General features: G+C 40.8%; 1 protein-coding gene across 2 annotated transcripts in view; it reads right to left on the reverse strand.

The window, feature by feature from the left end:
- The window catches only part of dac (dachshund family transcription factor), a 392,393-nt gene that overhangs the window by 220,484 nt on the left and 151,650 nt on the right, over nucleotides 1-20,259 (reverse strand). For both annotated transcript variants that reach the window (XM_089591784.1, XM_089591754.1), the window contains one exon: nucleotides 18,956-19,101. In XM_089591784.1, the coding sequence (XP_089447910.1) occupies nucleotides 18,956-19,101 (146 nt within the window). The remainder of the gene's footprint in view (nucleotides 1-18,955; nucleotides 19,102-20,259) is intronic.

The raw sequence follows: 20,259 nt of genomic DNA on the forward strand, positions 1-20,259 counted from the left end.
TATACGTTTAATTATTCAACATATTTAAGACTATTAAAATAAGTTGGTCGTACACTGAATTTAGATTGTTTCTACTATACTTATATAGTAAAGTTTGGCAAAAATTTTCTCGCTTGGAATGAACATGATATTCTTTCCTGCAAAGCTATAAAACAGTTAGCTAAAGCATCACTCTGTTTCTTTCAGCTGTCAAGGATTATTTTCTTGAGGCTTCAACGATGGACAAGAAACCAAGCTGTGCGCAAAAGTGTGCGAGGTGGGCGTCATTTTGACGAGCATCGACTCCCACGCAGTCATCGCGCAGGTAATCAGTTCTGCCCATGAATCCCGATGACACTACGAACCACCAATTTGCATAAAAATTCCATTGCAAATCTCACTTTTGTACAAGGTAGTTAGATGATTTTTTCAAAAGGTGCACAAATCGAAACATCATCGTTTGGATGGAACAAGAAAACGTAACACCTTTTCTCAAGGATTTGTAGAATTTTTTATTCAATCGTTAATGATGGCAATTGAATAATAATAGAGATTTTTTGGAACATAAAAGTTTCGGGGTAACCTCAATAGGAGTTCATGTGACCACGATTCTATCGAAATACAATTGCCAACTTAAAGTAATTTGGCAACCATTTGAAGTTATATATTTATTAAGTCCCTCCCAAGCGAGCTCCCAAGGAACCTTTTTGGGTTATATGTATACATGTACACTTTCTTATGTAATGAAGAGGTACCGATGCTCCCTCTCCTTAGCCTCAATCAATATAATTTATCTTAGGATTAGCTACTACTTTTTCTCTAAGTATACTAGTGTGCCAGTTTGAATCTTGAAAAATTCATGGCTTAGAGGTGTAACTGTGAATCTAAAATAATTGTACGTTCGTCTATACGAATCATTAATTTAGAATTTATTCTCATTATTAATTTAAATCTAATACTTGTACGATTAAAGAAGTTAAACTTCATATTTTCCATTAAGTCGTTACCACTGCATAATGATATTTTTCAAATACAGCACTTTACATCACACACTCTTTTAGCTTAGAGTGAACGCAAAAAGTGGAGGATTAAAGAAACGAGTAAAGCTCGAGACAAAGAGGAATTGAACGAATTATCCAACTCTCGCGCACACACACGCATAAGACTTTTCCGTTCCCCTCTTGGACGCTCGAGCGCGTTAATTACGGGAGACGCGAGAATAAATTGCCGGCCTAAATGAGATCCACTCCTTTCTCGCACTCTCCTTCTTCTTCCTCCTGTTTGCCTCTTAAACGTATTAGGTGTGCTGTACAAGGAGTCCGTCACCGTACGTAGCAAACTGGATTGATGGACGAAGCGCGCATTTTTCAAGCAAAACCATGCAAAGAGCTCCAAAGACTCGAAAAGTGCCAGAGTAGTTATTTTCTTCCCTTGTTCAAAACACTTTGGCGAACCGCTCGAGAATAAGGGTGGACGGTAATTTAATAAAATCGAAGCCAGCCAGGTGATGGTAACGAAAGTCGAGTAGTTGTGACAGAAGCGTACCGGTGTACTCCGCAAATTGGCTTTGGCGAGGCAAATATGCTTATGAATCGAGGGAAAATCTGCGGCGGCACGGCAACTCGACCCTTTTCCTCGAATAATTCCATTACGCGGTATTGTTTCTGCACTTTTCGCGTGAACTAGTACGAGTTCCTATCGCAAATTGGAGATCCATCGACAGCCGCTGTGACGATGTGGGCGTGGATTTTTGTCGAAAGTGTCATCACCTCCGCTAAGACGCGAAAAGCTAATGGCCGATAGAGAACCGTAAGATTGAGCCCTTCGGGATACCTTAACTCCAACCTCTCACGATTGATGAGCTCTCCTTTTTTTTCTATTCACACACATGTATATATATATACACACTCTGATGTCCATAAAGGTACAGTGTCAAAGCCTTGGGACGCGAGAGATGGAAAGGGAGCGAGAGGGAGACGGGGGTTTGCAGTTTTAGTAGAAGTAGGTGGTCAAAACGGGGAGGGAAGAGGGGGCCAAGGGGGCTTGAAAGAATTTAATCTGGCTCATCGAGCCGCGAAGCGAAGGACAGGGAGGAAGAGAAACAGAGACTGAGGGAGTGGGGGTAGACATATATATCTGGTGCCTTTGCCAAAATCCATCCTCTGCTCGGATTCGCATATGACATGTCCACCAAGTGGACGAGAAAGAGAGTTTCTTTTTGCTCCGCGAAATCAACCACCGCGTGCGTCCACGGAGGCGAACGCATCATATTGTTAGACCGTATGAAAAAGCGATATGGAGGCGGGGGGGGGAGGTAGAGTCATAAAAAAAAAAAAAAGACGAAGAAGGATTTAGATTTTTGCGGGCGAGCGAGCGAACTCGCAAACAAAGGGGATGCGCGCTTACGTGAAATTATTTGGAAAATCTTCTTCCCTTTGTACGTATGTCCCTGGATCGGCCTGTCTGCGGACCTTTGCTCGCTCCCTCTGTGGTCTATTGTTCTTAGCAAACCGAGTAGACGGAAAATACTCCTAGTTGGCTCAAACGGATAGTTGCTCGCGGATCAGTCCATCATATTACGTCTCATCGGGGCTACAAATGGACTCGAGTTGCTCGAATTAACTATATTGGTTTGATGTGAAATATGAATGGATCGCGAAACGAAGCAATTTTATTCGCAATCTGATTGGCTTGGACCGATCACGTGGTTTGTCAAACGGTGTGGAGCAGATCACGCAAGAGCTGGCCTTAATTGAGATTAAAAATTGTACTTGTTTTTCTCTCTCAAAATATATGCAATAGTTGAAACTGTTCCAGCATTGAGATTTCCGCAACCAGACAGAAAATGCTCGTAACGTTTGCAATGAGAGTCCGTTTAAACCTCGGTTTGTAAATGGAAGGAAGAAAGAGCCAAAGCGAGAAATGATCGATCTGCGTCCGGTTGGTCGACCGAAATGGAAGGGGAGAGATGTATGGCCGCAGTCGTCGCGGCACGCCATCTACGTAAATACGGGAAACATCAGTTTCGCGCGGATGGAATCCGGTTTTTCAAGTAATCGAGACTGTCTCCCCCCCACCGGTGCCACGCTTCACTGGAGAACGCCTAAGCGCCGTCTCTCGGACATACCGCGGCGAAAGTACCTATACCGCGCGTTTCGAGAATCGCTTGGTGCTCGGCTCCTTCGCCAATACACATTTTTCGTTTGCTTCGGATAAGAAAACTTTTGTTACGGTTTGTACGGAAACATTGTCCAATTTTGCGCGGAAGAAATGGACCCCGATTGGAACTGTATGTTCATCTGACACGTCCTGATTGTTTTCGCTACTTTTGCCTTCGACCAGGAAGACAACAGCCACATTTTTGTTCACACTCTCTGCCATCTCTGCTCTGGTATTAGTACACTGCTGCACCTGTCCTATTTTTCCTTCGCGATACTTGTTCTTCTTTCGTCGGCACACGACGGACATCCCTTTATCCCCTCAGCGAAAGAGACACGCGTACGAGAAACCCAACAACTCGGTAGAAGGAGTACATGGAGGTGAGTCTCGGTGCAGGAGGGAGGAGGGCAGGGAAAAAAAAAGAAAGAAAACGCAACGGAAGGGTAGTAAACCCTCTGATATACAGTCGAGGCTTTTTAGAGTTCTCTCGGCCACGCCCACAATCAGCCTTGGTATTATTTACACTCTTCGTGCAGTTTGGCTGCCTCCTCCTCCTCTCCATCCCTTTTTCAGCCAACTCGTCTTTTTTCCTCGCCCAAGTTCTCCGTCTTCTCTTTGTTTCTTTCACTCCTCGACTCGCTTCGGACACCGGCGCGCATCCACGGTTCGCGCGACTTTGTCTCTGTTGATGAGCTGCTTCGTCGTCTGGTTTATGGACCGCTGGAGGTCGTCGAGGGCTGTGTACAGCCACAACTAAAATACGAGTACCCACACCTTGTTTGCAGAAGGATCGCTCGTTTACTTGAAATTTTCATCGTCAAAGCTACCGTTTTTTATGGCGCGTAAGGAATGAAAGTACATTTGTTTTATGGGCATAATAACATCCGCTTGCCACTGTGTCTCGGTGGCCCAATCAGTCAAACGATTAAACTATCGAACTATTTGTGACCAATGATTTCTCGCATGACTACTTTCACATGGAATTACTTACATGTCCAACCAAGTGTTTCATTTTTTTATATGTACATGCCACACAGGTGATCTAGAATGTTCAGTAGATGGATTGTCAATGATCGAAAAACAGGAAATTCCTTGGAAATGTGAATAAAATTCACGCAGAAAGACAAAGGCCAGGGTAACCATAAAAAGAATCATCTCCCGTGAACCTCCATCTCTATGATGCTGCTATCGATTTGGGCATCCATCGACAAATACACAAGCAAAATTGGGGTAAAACTGTACCAAGTGTATTGTGCACACCTTAGTTCAACGTCTTCGTAATATCTTTCTCAGGTATATATACCTTCACGTCCGATCAGCCATCTGTTACGTACACATTGTACCACGGATGTGAGTATACACGTATAGTTATACGAAACTGCGATTTATTGTAAACGATCCATGAGCCGATCCAGCGAAAATCCATGTACCTATGCCAGCGGGACATGAGTTTTCCCTCACAGGGGCTCAAGCCTCCTTTTTCTCTCTCTTCTAATCCGTAGCGCAAACATTGGCATTGTGCCGGACACGCGTATAATACCCACGTAAGGTACGCATATACCTTATCCCCGATTGTACATTGTACTCGTGTAGAGCAGCGGGGCTGCGGATGATTTTAGTTATATTAATATCTTCCGACTGACTGGGTCGCGCAGGTAAAGAAAGAGCGAGCCGCTCCGGAACGAATGAGATACAGAAAGAGGAAAGAGCGCTGACAGACGGACGGATCTCTCGTCTCGATCCGGAGCGAGTAGCTATATATGGTATACCGGTTTCCTCTATCGCACAATGCCCAAGGATGCCGTTGGTGCCTTTTTCTTATTGTTACTCCGTCGCGGGACGGGGGAGGGATGATTTTTTTTTTTTTCTCTTACGGATGGTCGGACTGTTTCTCGATCTTTCATTGATGGTTGCTTTTACGGTGTTTTTTTCTCATTTTTTTTTTTTTTTTTTTATCAATCGAGTATCTCGCGTGGATTTGTAAGGGTCGGCCACGCGGAAGATGCGTTTGGATTTTTACGGTTGGATGTTGGTCGATCTGTCGACGGCTCGTATTTCATTTTTCAAAGTTATTATTCACAATACGTTGGATTTGGACGTAAAACTGTAGTCTTTGAAACTCCATGCGTTCGGTATTTATGAATTGGTGAACTACACGATTCGGAAGCCAGGCTTTTGTTTAAACACTCCCAGACAATGTTTTATTATTTCAAATGAGCAATCTCATGTACAAGGAGACACTGGTTTTTATAAAAAAAAAAGTTGAATGACAAAATGTTTCTAAGTTCACTTTAATAACTTGATTTTCATTGATTTACAATAAGGTTTTTTTGATAAAAAATTCTACCTTTTTACAAGTACAAAAATAGTTGGTTCATTTTTATTTATCATACATATTATAGTCTCCATGATGTGTTAAGGCCACCATGTAGGCATAGAACTAAAAAATTAATTACACATTTTTGTTTTTAAAGTCTGCCTATATCCAAATACAACAATGAATGATTATTCAGAAAAATATATATTACATAAATTATGTAAATATTGTTAATAAATAGATGACAAAATATCACTCTTCATGGATACCTAATTGTATGCATGTGGAAACGTTTTGTTTAATAAGTTATAAGTGTATTTTACATTGTGATGTCCGCGTCATTTAAATGGATCCAACAAAATTCGAATATAAGTAACAATACAGGACTTGATATCTTTTATACCCCGTGAATCCTTGATCAACTATCCAAGTGGTGAAGTAAAAAAAGTGGGTTGGAAAAATAGTGCATTTCTAATGAATTTTTAGATGTCAGACTAAATCCCAATGTTGAGCCTTTGCACTCGAGTGTCGAGTACTTCACTCAAAACAGAAAGAATAAGTATTGCTCAAAGACATTTTATCGACATGGACTACCGTTTCTCGAATTTGTTTTCCACGCCTCATCAGTACCAGCAGTAACTAACAACGATCGGTGCTACAACAATTCACCAAAGGACGTGCGCCAACCTGTATGGCACGTGTAGATGGAGCTTATCCCACTCGCGTACACATACACCAACATAATAATGCAAATGCGTGCACGGAGAAGACCAAAGCTTAGCTTTTTACGGTTGTCCGGGCAGTTTTAGCGTCCCATGCGGTGTAGGTACGCGCGATTTAGAGGCTCGCCGGTGCGTTAAAGACAACAGAGAACAGCCCCACGCTCCTTCACTTTTGTTATTGCCCGAGAGAGCATGTGTTCGCGGCCATTGTTTGTCGTTTTATGCGGTGATTAAACTAAGATGCCCACCGCTTGCGTCCACATGTGTGGAGAACAACACCCCCCCCTGCTTGCCCCCCGTTACTTTTTACCATCTCTTTTTTCCCGCTTGTAAGTACCATATAGTACTATGTACCGCCGATTACATACCCGTGTGGTGCGTGTGCAGGTACAGTCTTTTTTGTTCTTCGTGCATCCACAACTCACCTCTGGAGAGATGCGACACGAAATAATAAGGGGTATATTTTCAAGATGCAAGTGGATAGTGTCTCTGATTCTTTGCCAATGCTTTTTAAAAGCTTCGTGCGGAATATTGAGAGAGAAAATACATGCTTTTCTAGATCTTAAATGAAAAAAGAATCAAAACATCTGCACTTTGACGTGTTAATTTATCTGGCTGGGGAACAGTTTATGCAGTGGATTGATATAAGGAGACATCTGTATGTAGACACTCGTATGTCAAATTTTGTACATTTTTTATTCTTGTTCCACATTACACTATTTGATTATTGCTTACATATCAAGAAACTAAATTGCATTTTTTTTATTTGTAAATCTTAAATTCGTTGAAGTTTAACACGAGAACTGTAATAGATCATTAAAAAAGTACAAGTATACAATCTCATTGTATATTCAACTGTAACGAATAGGAGAACTAAAAAACAGAAACCTGCCCTATATGTATTAGTTTTCCAAGAATCATAACAAAGAGGTCATTTTTTTCTTTCTCTCGTCGTACACTTACATAGGCATTAATAGTGGCTACAAACTAATGATGTTTCTCGCACTCGTTATTAAAAATGTGTAAATAATTATAAGGTGCACACCTTTGAGCATCAAACAGATGTAACTTTACAAGGCAAAGACGATAAAATTGAATGAGCGTCAAGTTAATTGCAACACTGAGATCGATGGTTTGGGCAAGAATCGAAAATCACTAAAAGACAAGTAGTTTAAAAAAAAGATTAATGTTCATATAGGAGATAAAACAAAACGAGATAAACTCGTAAAATGTACAACAACTCGTGCGCAAAAACCCCAAAACAAAAGATATATTGCAGAGGGCCGGACACGAGGCTGATTTAATAGCTCGGGACTATATGAAAAAAAAGCAGCATTGGGCGCCAAAATAAAGAGGTTTTGATATTACACGTGGGAGAACGAGCGAGTCGGTGAGCAACGAGCGCACGGCTTTTATTTCCCCGCGAGCTGCTTTTTGTACGCCCCGTCCGTCCGATATCTCGCGCCCTCTTCTTCTCTTTTTCTCTCGTAAAAACAATCAAGCGGCGCGTCAGAGGCCGACATACTAAAGCTTGATTGCAGCTGATGAGTGGCAGAGTTTGCAGATGAAGAAGAGGGGAGGGGGAGGGCAAAAATTTCATGTACACTGGGAGGGGAAAATAAAAAATAAGGCTGCTTGGCTTTGCTTGGCTGAGATTTCCAGAAGTCCTGGAGCTGCTGCTACTGACGCCTCGGCAATTTGCGTTTGAGAGTCGGCGGTAGCTGCTGTGGAGAGTATATGCAAATAAGCTTTGATTGTTGGCTTTTTCGTTGATTTGGTGCGGATCTGATTTACATTGGGTTTGATTGCATGAGAATATCCGATGGAATTCAAGGTGTAACGAGATCTTTGGATGTACACCATTTATAATTTGTGTTCTGTAAAAAACCATTACCCACACGTCGTTACCTACGTTTAACAATAACTTTGTATCAATACTATTTTTTTATTTCATACATCAATAATTCTATCGTTTTTTTCAAGTCCCCCCAATATAGACTTATGTATCTTCGTCTCTAGATAAATATTAGTTCTTTGTTTTTATGGTTAAATTTTTTTTTCTATTTTCTTAATCTCTACATTTATCTATTTAATCAATTTCTCAATCCCTATTTTCTTTGATTTTTTTTTTTTTTTTTTTTTCATAATCCTACATCGTCGTGTTTTAGTTATGCTTCTTGCCTTTGTCATAAAGTTTTTGTTTTCTCCACTCTACTTACGTGCCTGCACTAGTAAGTATCTGATGTGTCGATGAGCATCCGTGTTTTTAGGTACAACGTATCTTTTTATTTTACATAAAAATAGTCTTTTTCTCTCATGGACGCATCTTTTTCTATAATTATTCTTTTCTTTTGTCCTAGTTGAAGTTTCCATGCATTTTTTCTTTGTTTCTGTTTACAGATATTTACATTTGTAACTAAATATGTCTTTTTGATTGCGTATTCTTCTTTTCCCAAAGTTTTCGACTAGTTCCTTTCTTTTCTGAAGAAACATTCCTGATTTTCGTTTTTAATGTAAGACGAGAAAGCATACATTAATTACGTACAAAAATGTCCACAAAACGAACAAAAAAATCAATTTAAATTCATCCAATTTGAAGTTGGGTTATTGAAAATGTTTGCAAGGTGACTCATAGAAACACTTTGGATTCTGATCAAGAAAACACGGTCTATTGCCAAAAATACCATACAGCTTTGTCAATCTCGATTTGCAAAAATAAACGATTCGAGAAGAAATAAAAAAGCGTGGACATCCAAAATAGTTCGAAATCCACAAAACACTTCTCTCAATCACAAGATTCCAAGGGAAAGTTGTACAGCATGGAAAAAAGGAGGGGGGTGTCTCCCCCCCTATTTAACACTCGAGCATCCGAAAAGGCACGCTTGAAATGCGAAAGACCGCAAAGCGCGCGCGACGGTAAGTGAGAAAAGAACGTTTCACCCGCAGATTGTAGGTGTATTATTGAGAGCCGACCGCAAGCAGTGCGAAAATTCCGAGGGGCACGAAAGAGGACGGAAAGTGGGGTGATGATGGTAATAATTCACAGCTTCATTTTCGCATTTTCAAGCGGAAGAACCCTAGCTCCAGGGTCTGATGGGTGTCTTCTGTTTTTGTTGTATCAATCTTGCAACCAAACGAATTATTAAGGTTGCAAATTTTTATTTCTGCCAAACAAGTGCGTTTAAAGGTTGTTTAGACTTTACTATTTGTACCGAACATCGACTTTGGAAAATACTGGGTAGAATAAAGAATTTTTTGAGCTACTTTAGTTTACCTTGATGGTACAACATGTACTCAAGACACTAGTGACAGTGCTAAAATAATATTCATTGTCTGCTTTCGATTTTCATGCAAATGAATAAAGTAAATTGGTTATCAGGGTGGTAAAAGTAAAAGCATGTAAACTGAATATTTCAAGTTAATTTTTTCAACTGATGCAACTTAAACCGATTGCAGATTCAAACTAAGCCAATTCATTGTTAATCACTAGTTACAACCAGTACAACTAAAAAGCGCGTTTTAGTACAAATTTGATAATCATCACAAACAGAAGTGGAAATGATTATTCATCAAAGTTAAAAAAACACTAGTAATAAAGCACACACGTACACGTATAGGTCAATATTACGTAGACGTTGTCATTAAACCGTCATTAAAGTACACATCTCGAGCTGTCAATTAATGAAAAAAAAAAAAAAAAAAAAAAAAAAAAAAAAAAAAAAAAAAAGAAAGAAAAAACTCCTCAACTTGTATTTCTGTACAAGACACGATGTACAACAGAGAAAAAAAGACTTCGAATGTATGTCTCGATGTATGCACATGTCAAACTAGGGGTACCATCCGTACTTACATAAACATATACGTGCAAACATAAAAACAACGAAAGTAGACGGTGACGCGTCGTTAGAGTCTCAAATGAAGGGGTTACTTGTACCGTACAACCTCTTCAAGTTGGAAAAGGAAGAATCACAATAGATGTATAGGATGTCCATGACTAATTGACAAAGAGATAAGTAAAACTGCGCACATTGAAGTCCCATACACATATATATACCTGCTATAGGTTTGTGTATGCAGCTATGCATTTCTTCCACGCCCTCGAATGCACATCGCTTGGCTATAATAGGAGGTGGACCCCACCACGTAGACATGGCTTTAGAGACTTGAGGTGCACATAATATAATGCCATCAAGACGCAAAATGACTCGCTGTGGGCTTCAGAATTTTTTTTTTCGTTTGTTTTTAATGAAGTCTGGTACGAATGGTATACTAAGTTTCCCATGGGTGCTTCTGCCTGGGTGTGTTTTTCAGATTCTCAGTTATATTAATTCCGTTTTTCTGATGTACACTACAAATCCACGTGTTTAATAACACATTCATTGTACCCTATTGAAATTTCTCATAAAATACCAAGTAAGGTTTTTAAAAACAATGCACATGAATCATTTCACCAGCTCTAAAGTAAACCAATTTTTTCTTTTTTAATTAATACAAAAAAGCTGTAATGTGCGAAACACGGCCATCACAGATCTCACACACTTACAAACGTGTTAAACAAGATGTGACAGGGCCTTACTCACGTTTTACCAACTGACAACTTTCAGTGTCAATTCAATAGTTGGTAATAAGAATCGATGTGATGGTTAGTTGTTAATCAGATGCCCATTTACTGTTGTAATGCATTTTTTGAAAACGTATAGTAAAATATTTTCACTCGAGTGCTTGGATTAACAATGCTTTTTGATGTTTATGAGCTGCAAGTGAGATTTTCCACCCCCAAGCAACAGAATCATTCTTCCGCCTAATCGCGAAGAAAAAAAAAAAATAGACGATCAAACGAACGCAATTAATCCACAACTGGCTTACACGCGTCTCATACCCCGCTCGCAGTAAAATAAAGCCATGCAACAACAGCTATATAGGCGACCTACGACCGCTAAAAGTTAATCGATGCCTTTATGGGCGTACAAGCGCCCAGCTACACAATACATTGTCTCTTTCGGCCGCGTCCGCGCGGCACATCGACATCAGCCGCCCGCCCGCCCACGAGTGACCGCGACCAACTGCATCGTCGCGCCGTTCCCACCTCCAACTAACCTCTCCCCCCCCCACGCCGCGGCCTCGCGAGCATATAATTCAGCCCGGCAGTCGAATAATAAAGAGAGCCCACGTCGGCGATGCTTTTGTCTCCTCTCGGTCGGTTATTTTGTCGGCGATTGTTCATCGCGACGATTACTCGGTGAGCTCCGATCGCGCCAACTTGAGGTGCACATAATATTACATCCTGGGCAAGCTTGGAAAAATTAGTTGACAAAGTGGCAAAAGATTTATTTGTTGACAGTCGGACGATTTTTTTCTCATTGGATGTGTATATATAATGGTGGTCACACTTGTGACCGAGCATCTTTAAAAGACGAGTCAAAGAATTGCGTAAAACTATACGGATGAAAAGCTAAAATGTTTCAATCGGTATAAAATTCGTCAAATAAAAAGTCATTTTCATTGGCGTGACTTTTATTTGTTGTACTTTTACGTGATTTTGGTCAGATTTTTTATCTCCTCTTAAATGTACATCAAATCGGCAGGGCTGATCTGCACCCATTAGTTTATATTATAACGAAACCCTACTACGAAAAAACGGTATTAAGTACGTGATGCTCTAAAAGTATACACTGTGTACATAATAAATCAAAAAAAAAAAGAAAAAAAATTGCGATGCAGCCCACAAAATGCATACACTCGATAATCCAATCTATTCAAAGCAATAATTACATCCACAAGTGTATACATTCACGCAGCTTGAAAACGTCGCGTCCACGCGTACACGTACATTTTTAATCAGCGTCAACGACTCAGTGACTTTTACGATACAATCCGCTGTAAATCCAAGAGCTAAGCATATTAATCTTTGACGGTGTCTCTCTCTCTCTCTCTCTCTCTCTGTCAGGATGAAGATGATACGCCTCGTCCTTACGTACACATTTTACGCGTGTAAGCTCGTTTTGTCGTCGTTCGAGCGAAATGTACGGCACCGAGATTTATGTACTTGTCAAAGGGGTTGATGGTGTCGAGACGCGAAAATGCAAACATCAGTGTCGCAATGGTGTGCGTTGATGCTTTTGTTTGACAAAATCATTGTTGAAAAAGTCACCATATGGGACTGTCGTCGGATGGCTGACGCTATGAAATTCGATACTCGCCATTTACTACCCCCGTTATTGGCTTGAATAAATAAAGAAATCACAGTTTTCTATACATTAGGTACCTATAGGCACGCGAAAGAGAGCGAGTCGACTTTTTTTCGTAAAATTTAGCTATTGAGTGAAGTTAAGCTCGGCGCCAAACGTGTCTATTATATTGTGGGTGTACAACAAAAAGCTCATTTTATCAGAGAAACAAAGCCTATTATTGGCTCCATCGGCTGGCCTATATCCAGTTAATCAGTATTGACGAGATATTATCGATGACAATGTATTAGCGCTTGAATCATTATATACGCTGCTGGCAATGACATTTTTATTGGACGCGATAAAACCTGTCTAAATGCGTTAATGTTCAATTTGTTGATGAGTGTGATGCTCGCTGCAATGTCCGTATAGTATTTTTATCACGCAAGGCTTCGGTAGACCAGTTGACTGCACCACATGAGTCTCATAATTTCAGCCTGACCTGCAGGAATCTTTAATTCTTCTGTAGAATACATTTCTTTTTTTAATGTGGTGTAGTTATGAAGTGAATTTTGTCAGGTGCGTGGACGTTTTACTGAAAAATTTGTAAAAAATGTATCAAAAATGATGCACCAATATATTTAACTGCTCAAACAAAGTTCATAGTTTCATAAAATATTTAAAACTCTACAAAAAGGAAATTTAATTTATCTTTTTTCTTCTTCAAAAATTGTAAGACGAAAACGTACGTGATTCGTTTAACATCAAGCAAATCTAAACCCAGATTTAGTCAACTTGCGAGCGTCATTAATTATATGACAGGTTATTTTACGCCTTCCTGTATTTGGTTTGTCCAATAATTTTTGTTATCTGCTACAAGTAATTATTGGGTTGAATAGTTGGTAATCCGTGAGTTCAATTTTTTACTAAGTAGCCCTTCACATTCTGAGCATAACGTGCATGTTATATATTATTGTAAAACTGTAAAAAAAACGAAAACAAAACGCAACGTTGGTTTGCCTTTGAGGGATATTTTAACTGCCAATAAAAGAATCAATATTCGCATTGTATGTACATGCGTACACGCAACCAACTCCAAAGAAGACTCTATCAATAATTAAACGGAACAAACTATGAAAAAATGCGTTTTATCGTTTGTGAAATTTATCATCGTGAAATCAGTAGTTATAGAGTTATCTTGTAGAAAAAAAAAACCATCAACTTTATTATGTCCTGACTTGTTGGGTTGACCGACGAAACCACGCAATGAGCACACAAAACGTAACGTTTCCCACGTGGAACGGAGTGGAAAACTCGTAACTCATACCACCCGCACCACGTCTCCAGAGCCAAAATCCAAACTTCACCTCCGACGCCGAACACCGACATAATTATTTCGCAAAAGCCAGTTTCATATTTCACGTGGGCGCGCGCCGATGAATGCATTGTCCGGCCCCGCGAACAATGCGTATACGGCCGCACGATGATCTCGGCCCGACAACGGCGACAATCTTCCTATATACGGACGCGTCCGGCGCAGTCATGAAATTTATTCGTCCCCGTGCAGCCATAAAAATGATGGGTGTCGTAGATTCAGATTTTCGAGCACGCATTGGCTCTTGAGCCTCGCCCATGCACACGAGCTAATTTTCTTCAAAGTCCCGAAACATCATCACAGACGATGTATGGAGTGTTGTTTTTCGCCAACTCGTCTTCATTCAATAACATCCCGCGGTGCAATTAATAACTCGCATCGCCGATCCGATCGCGATGTGTGTACGGATGCGCGTGTAATAAAGCAATAACGCGCACAATGCCGGGCCCATCCTTTGTAAACGCGTTCCGAAAATCGGGAGTTGCGTGTATGGTATACATAGTAGCGAGTGCGCGGAACAATGGGAGACGCGCGATACGCATCTGAGTGGTATTTTTGGGCAATTGAGAGCGATGAGAAAGAATAAATAACGCCGGCATTGACGCGGTCGGTGTTATGTTGGTGGCAAATATACTGCACCGGGGAGATAGTGGATGCGCAATTTGATGTCGAGGAAAAAAAAATGAGGAAAAATTCACTGTGGTGTAATCGGTGAAACGGCCATTATTGTTGCCTTTGAAGCATAGTTGTTGACAATTAGTTTGATCACAACTGCATGAACATTGAATTCTTCAGTGTTGTGTTTTTGCGTGATGGCAATCAGTGTCTGTCAATCTCTGAATCTGTTACAATAAAAATGTTAACAAAGAAATTTGGTTCTTCATGTACATGGATCATAAACATAGTGTAAAAAATTACACAGGTATAAGAGGAAAATTTTGAAGTATTAGGTAGGGTTGAGGTCAAATTTTTTACTTTTTAGAGATTTCTTCCTGTAAGTTGGTATGAAAGAAATGGGTACACCAAGCGACCTGATTCTTTGAATAAAAAAATTATTAGTTTACTATCCCTACGTTAAGTATCTCCTATTAAATAAAAAAAATTAGGTGTCACATAATGGCTCTGTGGGAAGCGTGTCCGTCTTCAGATCTTGATAGTTAAAGTTCTTCTATTGCGGAACTAAAGTTGCTTTCCAATGTTTAATCACACTAATACCATTTTTCAAGTTACGATCGTATGGCAAAATATACTTAATCAGTTAAAATAGACATTTCAGAGCCTAAAAAAATTAAGGTTGACTAAAATATATATTTCGTCAAATATAATTTTTTTTTATTTTTTATTTTATTATTACTGTTATTTCTTTACAATGGTTTATTTAGTATGTATATCTTACAGCGAAAATACTATAAAAAATATCGTCGCAAATATTTTGTTGTTTTTATTCATTAATTGACAGAAGTATAGAAAACGTTCATGAAAAACTTCTGAATGAACCATGTTCTGATAAATTATCCCGTAATAGTTTAAAAGTTTTTGCTGGAAATTGAAACATCAATGGACGAAAGCCAGATAATAACAAAGTTATGCGCTCAGATGCATCTACTTTTTATCATCAAAGAGAAAAAAAAAAAAAAAAAAAAAAAGGAATTAGGTACTACGTGTCCACAAGCGAAGGAAGAGAAAAACCGAGCCCAAGTTTGTACATACAATACACACACTGACTGCCCATAAGAACTCCCGATGGGCCACACGTGCGACCTCGTGTACACTTCCCTTTTATCCATCGTTTTTTTCCCCGCTCATCGAAACACGAAGCCGTACACATACACACATCCACAATGTACACCAACATCGGACCGATAGGTAAACGCTTTCCCAGAGTTATCGCTTACAACTCCGGCCCAATTCATCTCTCGCGACCATCGCCGCGTGCACACGCTTTTTTTCTCCCCCCTTCTTCCCCCGCCCACACTCCTCCCTGCACATATACTGCACACCCACCCTCGATTCCCATTTCCCGTATCCATCGACTCCCCACCCCTGATTACAGTACTTTGCTCTTTCGAGCGCCCCCCCCCTCCTTCGATACTCGTAATAGCCGCGTAATCGTCATCGATTCATCAGCCATCGGGCAATCTTTATTTACAAACTCCGCGGCGTCCGGCTCTATACATGTGTACATATGCCATTGGTCTTTCCAGAGACCCCTCGATCGCTCCACACGAGCTTGTACTCTAGTGACCTTTTGGTTTCATCCACTCGAATCAATTCACGTTAAAAAATTCGTTGCTATATGGCTGCGAGCTCAAAATCGCTATGAAATCAGTAAAATAATCAGCAGCTTCGAACTCGCCCTTGCATATATACTGTACGGGGTCTACATACACAGAGTATATCAAACGGGGGGGCAAGAGTCCAGTCGGCTCGTACGTACACAACAATCGTAAAACAATTATACAATTACCGGGTAAGTTCGGTATAATTAATCGGCCGGGTTGCGCGCCGTTTCGACCCCTTTCTCGCATATATGTGAGCAGTAGCGATTCGGTCGTGGAATTGCTGGCTCGCTGATATATGTATATACGTTGGGTGTGTGGGTGGATTATTTACTCGCTTATGATTTCCCGGCCGGGCACGATGGTAAGGTGCGCTCGTGTGGGTACAAGCGTTGGAATATAGCTCGCGTCAGTTTAAGGGTGACGAAGGTCCAGTGTAATTTCACGCAGAGCCACGGGGGCTTGTGGGCGCGCTGACTTTGTATAGATATTGCGAGGCTCAGTGGTCAGTGTATACGTATATGGAAACGGTGGGTTTGCGAGTCATCATTGTGGAACGGATAATTTAGGTTTGCTAATATATCGGTAAGTTGCTTTGATTGATCATTAGGAGTTGGTTATGGCGGCAGTTTAGCTGTTGGATGCTCTCGCATGAGACTACTGACTTTTTTTTTCAATCGATTGCAATCTCATCAAAAGTATATGTCTATTCCGTACAACGAAAATAATCGGCGATCTTAAAAAGGGCCAGTTGGCTTGAGCAAAGATTATTTATGTCATTTGAGACAAGTAAGCTTTGCCTATTCAAACCTTGCTCCTGCTTAGGCAAAGTAGAAAAGACGGCTCGTTTACTCGTCTTGGTAACATCAACCATTGATGAAATACATTGACCCTCTTCGGGGATACTTGTTTTTTGATGCAAAGATCTCCAAACTTTCTCTGTCAATCAACACATATTAAACAGACAAATCGGCATTTGGTTTGTTAAAAAACAAATTTTGAGCTAAACTTTTGGTTAAATTAAATCGATCCGCTTCAAGACCATCAACAAATTAAAAAACAGTTGAAATAATACGATCAACGTACTAGACGATCGACCCGCAGTCTCTTGGGCTAGTACAGCTCTAGCCAAAATCAAGGTGGACCATTATAATGTGGGCTGGTATCGACATGTAGCTCATCTACTGACACGAAACAGATTTATACTTTTTTTTTTTTTAATAATTTAAACTTAAAAGAAGAGGAAAAAAAATTACGAAACGCACTCTCGCATACCAAATTTCAGAGAACAACGTCAATCGAGATACTTGCAAAAAGGCGCCCATTTGACCAATATCGCAATTATATATGCGTTACACAGACGCACGATCGTCAGAAAAATCAACACAATCGTCCTCAAACAAACGAAAAAACTAAAAAATAAAATAAAATAAAAATCATGGCATCCATCATTCGTGCCCAACCCACCCCTGAAAAAGAAAAGGTAAATTAACGGCACCCTCGAAACTCCATTTAATTTAGTCGTCAAACGCACTGCGGCCACGGCAATCGAAATCGCACCAAACTCCCGCGGTCAAATAAACAAAAACTCGTGTACACACTCCCAGCAACCCCTTTTCACTCGTCATCATCATCATCATCATCGTGTGCACATAATAAATTTTCGGTCAATTCCAAACACGAGTACTAGTGGTATAGTAGGTGCACATCGGAGCGATTAATCGGCGTATAGGTATATTACACCCACGCAAACCGAGCCCCATGCCACTTCGCGAGTGTTGACCGTGGATTCTCGTAGGAATTTCGACGAGCAAACAACAACAACAACAACAGTGTACATGTTTACCCCGCATTGCACGTGCGCGCGTATATAAATCGCCCAAACTGCAGTGCTATATTATACATATTGCACGACGCACGCTATGTATGTGTGTATACGTATACGTGAAGTGAAGTGCAGTGCAGTTGCAGCGTATAGGTAATTTGCGCACTCCAAGTGCGTTTGATTCCCCTAATTAATTGATTGCCGGCAAGCCGCGCGCCGTCGTCGTCGCCCCGTACCTCTATGCGTGTACCTGCGTATATACCGCGGATATGGTGGTAATCGAGAGTGCAGTAGGTATATGCACTGCATGCCAGCGAGGCGTACACATGGGGGGGGAGCTGTATCGTTTTACACTGTGGTGTGGGCATTCATATATATATGCACCGGAACCTATTCGTGCGGGGGACGCGAGCGGGCCCGCGTTTAATGTTCTGTGATTGCAACTCGAGAAGCTGTTTGCGCGTGTGTGGGCACCCCCCTACTGCGGCTCACTCGATAACGGAGCGCCCGGATGCGCTGGTACTACCTATATACATCTCTGTTTGGATAGATCCGACGATTGCGTTGATTTTTTAAATTATATTTTCGTCTCCTTTTTTTTTTTTATCATTGAAAGCAACTTTTCGATGAGCTGGAGTGACTATAGGATCGGATTTTGAAGATTAAGATTTTATTCGTATTTTTTTCTTATACGTTTTTGGTCTTTTTTTGACTTTTCGACTAATTCAGAAATTATAATGAAAATCATTAATTATGGATACACGAGAATGAAAATCGTTTCGGAGTTTTCACGAATTATATCCCAAACAACATTAACCAAACTAATCGACAGGAGAATACGTTGTGTACCACATCCATGGATGTGCAACGATACGCCCCGATGCTCGAGCAAAATATCCTTGATGGCTTGTAATGCACGCGATGATATGATGAAGACCCTTTGCAAAATGGGTACTCAAAAGAGTATCGTTTATCGTACTTAAATAAAAGACAATGGAAAAAGAAAGAAAATACTATGGATACTCGTGAGTTTGTAATATATAGAGTATGTATGGATCACAGTGTATTCATGAAGGTTAGAATATGTGATATTGGATAATATGATGTTTACAGTAATCTTAGGTGTACTCACCGAGATGTCCGTTCTCGTAGTAATCGCCGTTGTCGAGTCGGTGCTTCTTTAGCTGGTGCGCGTGGTGGCCGGCCTGGGCGGCCAAATGACTAGCGGCGAGGCTCAAACTGACGGAGGCCCGCTTCGGTGGTCTGCCCGGCCTAGAACTGCACAGTGGTAGAGAGTTACTGCGGTCAGGGACAAGTGTTGTCGGGGTAACGATTTACCCCTTATTTACATATCATATACATGCATTATGTTTCTACGTGGCTATAACGAAAGGATGTACTTTCGCGATCGATCGATTTTTCTCGACTCCGCGTTTTTCAAACTATCGTAATTATTCGAAACAGGTATGTACTCGTGCGGTTGTAACGATTTTAATGTAATTCTCGCGGGGAAACAAACGTTTCGTTTCCCAAACCGTAAATGACCGCAAGCGCCATGAATTTTAAACGAGTCCAAATTAGTGGAGAAAAAAAAAAGAATAAGTCAGCACTGCCGATCGGAGTGTCAGAGATGATAAATCGTTCGGACGGATGGGAGTCGAGAAAGCGGCCGGCAGGGAAAAAAAAAAAGATCATTAGAGCGCCGGGAATAATGTAATTTTTACAAAACTATATACACCACGTACAAAAGCGTCCGTGTGAGTGTATATATGTGCTCCGGTAATCTGCACCGATCGTGCGAACGGTTTCGAAGAGGAAAGTGAAAGAAAAAAAGAAAACAGAGGGACTCTCCTCGCGATGACTCGGGGAACTTTTGGCCAGGTATACATATGTGTGTATATAGGTAATCGTGTGCGAGTGTACAATATTGGAAATGCGCATCTGTTGTGCTTGGGAACCTGCTTGTATTATCCGCTACGTGATTGTCTTAGTTTCGGGGAGCAGGTATAACAAATGTTTTTTTTTTTTTTTTTTTTTTTTTTACTTTCATCGATAATTTCAGATTTGAGTTCGGCAGAGTCCAAAGGGGTACTTATACGTACGAGCACTCGAACGTCCACGGACGCGTGAAAGGAAGTAAACTCAAGCCCAAAGGGCGAGTTACTTCATTTTTCACGGTACCGAAAGATTCAAAGCTTTTTCGATCCCCGACCCAATACACCTTTACCTTCATCATCGTTGGGTCGTTCGAAACAAAGGGATTCAGCCTAGCAACGGTGCACGTAGGGTCGGCGTTTGAAAATCATTGGACCCTGTATCTTTTAACTTTCTGTATGTGGGGGGGGGGGGCTGATGATGATGGCCCTTCTGTTTAGGTGCCGATTAGCACCGGCTCATTTCGCTGAGGAGTTTCACGGGCTACCGGTGCTGCAGCGG

This window comes from Copidosoma floridanum, unplaced genomic scaffold (genome assembly GCF_036245765.1).
Source record: "Copidosoma floridanum isolate Cflo_tuat_1 unplaced genomic scaffold, Cflo_Japanese_pri ptg000001l, whole genome shotgun sequence".
In the NCBI taxonomy this organism is placed as follows: Eukaryota; Metazoa; Arthropoda; class Insecta; order Hymenoptera; family Encyrtidae; genus Copidosoma; species Copidosoma floridanum.